General features: G+C 43.8%; 1 protein-coding gene across 1 annotated transcript in view; it reads left to right on the top strand.

Annotated features, from left to right (window-relative positions):
- The window catches only part of TEX43 (testis expressed 43), a 9,614-nt gene extending 6,717 nt beyond the window's left edge, over positions 1–2,897 (top strand). The window contains exon 3 of the mRNA XM_017501006.2: positions 2,645–2,897. Within this exon, the coding sequence (XP_017356495.1) occupies positions 2,645–2,854 (210 nt within the window). The 3' untranslated portion in view covers positions 2,855–2,897. The remainder of the gene's footprint in view (positions 1–2,644) is intronic.
- Positions 2,898–2,906: the final 9 nt, after the last annotated feature.

Here is a 2,906-nt window from a genome sequence, read left to right as displayed (position 1 = left end):
GAGTTTCACTCTTGTTACCCAGGCTGGAGTGCAATGGCCCGATCTCAGCTCACTGCAACCTCCGCCTCCTGCAAAACCCTATCTTTTAAAAAAAAGAAAAAATAATAAAAATAAAATACAAAAATTAGCCAGGCATGGTGGTGGGTGCTTATAGTCCTAGCTACTCAGGAGGCTGATGCAGGAGAATCGCTTGAATCTGAGAGGCAGAGGTTGCAGTGAGCCAGATCATACCATTGCATTCCAGCTTGGGCAACAGAGCGAGACTCCATTCCAAAAATAAAAATAAAAATGGGCCAGGTGCAGTAGATCATGCCTGTAATCCCAGCACTTTGAGAGGTCAGTCGGGTGGATAACCTGAGGTCAGGAGTTCAAGACCAGCCTCACCAACACGGAGAAACCCTATCTCTACTAAAAGCACAAAAATTAGCATGATGGTGCATGCCTGTAATCCCAGCTACTCGGAAGGCTGAGGCAGGAGAATCACTTGAACCTGGGAGGTGGAGGTTGCAGTGAGCTGAGATCATGCCAATGCACTCCAGCCTGGGCAACAAGAGCAAAACCCCGTCTCAAAAATAAATAAATAAATATGTTTACTAAGACTTATTACAGTCTTAGTATTAGTCTTTATTTCATGTAATTTAGTGGCATATCAAGTCGTTTTCAGCTCCCTAAGTAGCTTCAGCATGGCGACAGTATTGACTTTTTCATTTTAGTTTACAGCTATAGGTTATGAACTTTATAAGTTGAAATCAGGAGGGAAGAGCTTTGTTTTGATTGCATCAAAACACTTATTCTTGACCTTACATTTAGAACTATAATTCAGCATAATGTTTCAGAGCTACTTTTCTTTTGCAATTTAGTTGACAGTGTTTCTACCAATGAAAATTAAATAAGTTAAGTGAAGTGATGTGCCCACACTGAGTAAATGCTGTAAATGCTAACTTATGCTTTCCTTCCTTTTATTTATCCTCACCTTTTATTTTTCCATTAGGAGGTAATAAAAACTCCATCTAACAATATTAAAAAATACAGCACAGAGGCTGTATGCCATGGCTTATGCCTCTAATCCTCGTGCTTTGGGAGGCTGAGACAGGGGGATGGTTTGAGGCCAGGAGTTTGAGACCAGCCTGAGCAACATAGAGAGATCCTGTCTATTAAAAAAAAGCCAGGCAATGTGGTGTGTGCTGTAGTCTCAGCTACTTGGAAGGCTGAGGCAGGAGGATTGCTTGAGCCTAGGAGTTCCGGGCTGCAGTGAGCTGTGATTGTACTACTGCACTCCAGCCTGGGTGACAGAGTGAGGCCCTGTCTGTGAAAAACAATATGTGTGTGTGTGTGTGTGTGTGTGTGTGTGTGTGTGTGTGTACATATGTAAAGGCCAAGCTTTTTCATTCACATATATTTATTTGCTACTCAAAGAATCCTTTAATATTCCCATTTTATATTTGAAAAATTTGACCGGGCGCAGTGGCTCATGACTGTAATCCCAGCACTTTAAGAGGCTCGAGGCAGGCAGTAACCTGAGGTCAAGAGTTCAAGATCAGCCTGACAAACATGGAGAAACCCTGTCTCTACTAAAAATACAAAAAAAATTATCTGGGCATGGTGGCACATTCCTGTAATCCCACCTACTCCAGAGGGTGAGGCAGGAGAATCGCTTGAACCCGGGAGGCAGAGTTTGGGATGAGCTGAGATCGTGCCACTGTACTCCAGCCTGGGCAACAAGAGAGAAACTCCATCTAAAAAAAAAAGCAAAAGAAAGAAAGAAAAAGAAAAAACTGAGTCTTCTGGGAGTAAATGACTTGAAAAGGTCACATTAAGTAGTGAAGCTAAAGTTCAACAATCTGCCTCCAAATACATCATCTTTATATTCTGTATGGCTCTTTCTGGTAGTCGGATCACGCTGACCCACAAAGCATTGCTTTTAGAAAAGTGATGTTCCGGGCCGGGCGCAGTGGCTCATGCCTATAATCCCAGCACTATGGGAGGCCAAGGCATTTGGATCACGAGGTCAAGAGATTGAGACCATCCTGGTCGGCATGGTGAAACCCCGTCTCTACTAAAAATACAAAAATTAGCTGGGCATGGTGGCACGCGCCTGTAGTCCCAGCTACTTGGGAGGCCGAGGCAGGAGAATTGCTTGAACCCAGGAGGCAGAGGTTGCAGTGAGCTGAGATCATGCCACTGCACTCCAGCCTGGATAACAAAAGCGAAACTCCATCTCAGAAAAAAAGGGGGGATGTTCCTCTGTTCAGCAGAGCTTTCTTCTCAACAGGGTTAGTTAGAAAAACTAGCCATCTTTTTGGAGAGGGACCAGGGCCTCACTCTGTTGCCCAGGCTGAAGTACAGTGATATGATCATAGCTCACTGCAGCCTTGATTTCCCAAGCTCAAGGGATTCTCTTGCCTCAGCCTCACAGACAAGTGCCACCACACCCAGCTAATTTTTTAACTTTTTGTATAGATAGGGTCTTGCTATGTTGCCCAGGCTGGTCTGAAACTCCTGCGCTAAAGCAATCTTCCTGTCTTGGCCTCCCAAAGTGCTGGGATTACAGGCATGAGCCACGGCTCCTGGTGAAATTTCCTCCTTAATCTAACAAGAAAATGATGTTTGATTTGATACACAGCAGATTTTTCTTTTCTCTTAGCAAGCAGAGGTGTGTGGGATCCATACTGGCCCTTTAGAAGACTCTCTGTTTTTGAATCACAGTGAAAGGCTTTGCCATGGGGAAGATCGTAAAGTCATCTTGAAAAAAGGCCCACCAGAAATAAAAATTGCAGATATGCCTTTGCATTCACCTCTCTCCAGATACCAAAGCACTGTGATTTCCCATGGCTTCAGGAGACGACTAGTCTGATGAAAGAAGAATAAAATAATAAAGTGTTTCAATCTCTGCTCTCTCTCTTACT

This window comes from Cebus imitator, unplaced genomic scaffold, assembly GCF_001604975.1.
Source record: "Cebus imitator isolate Cc_AM_T3 unplaced genomic scaffold, Cebus_imitator-1.0 Scaffold275, whole genome shotgun sequence".
In the NCBI taxonomy this organism is placed as follows: Eukaryota; Metazoa; Chordata; class Mammalia; order Primates; family Cebidae; genus Cebus; species Cebus imitator.
This window is presented reverse-complemented; position numbering and strand designations above follow the sequence as displayed.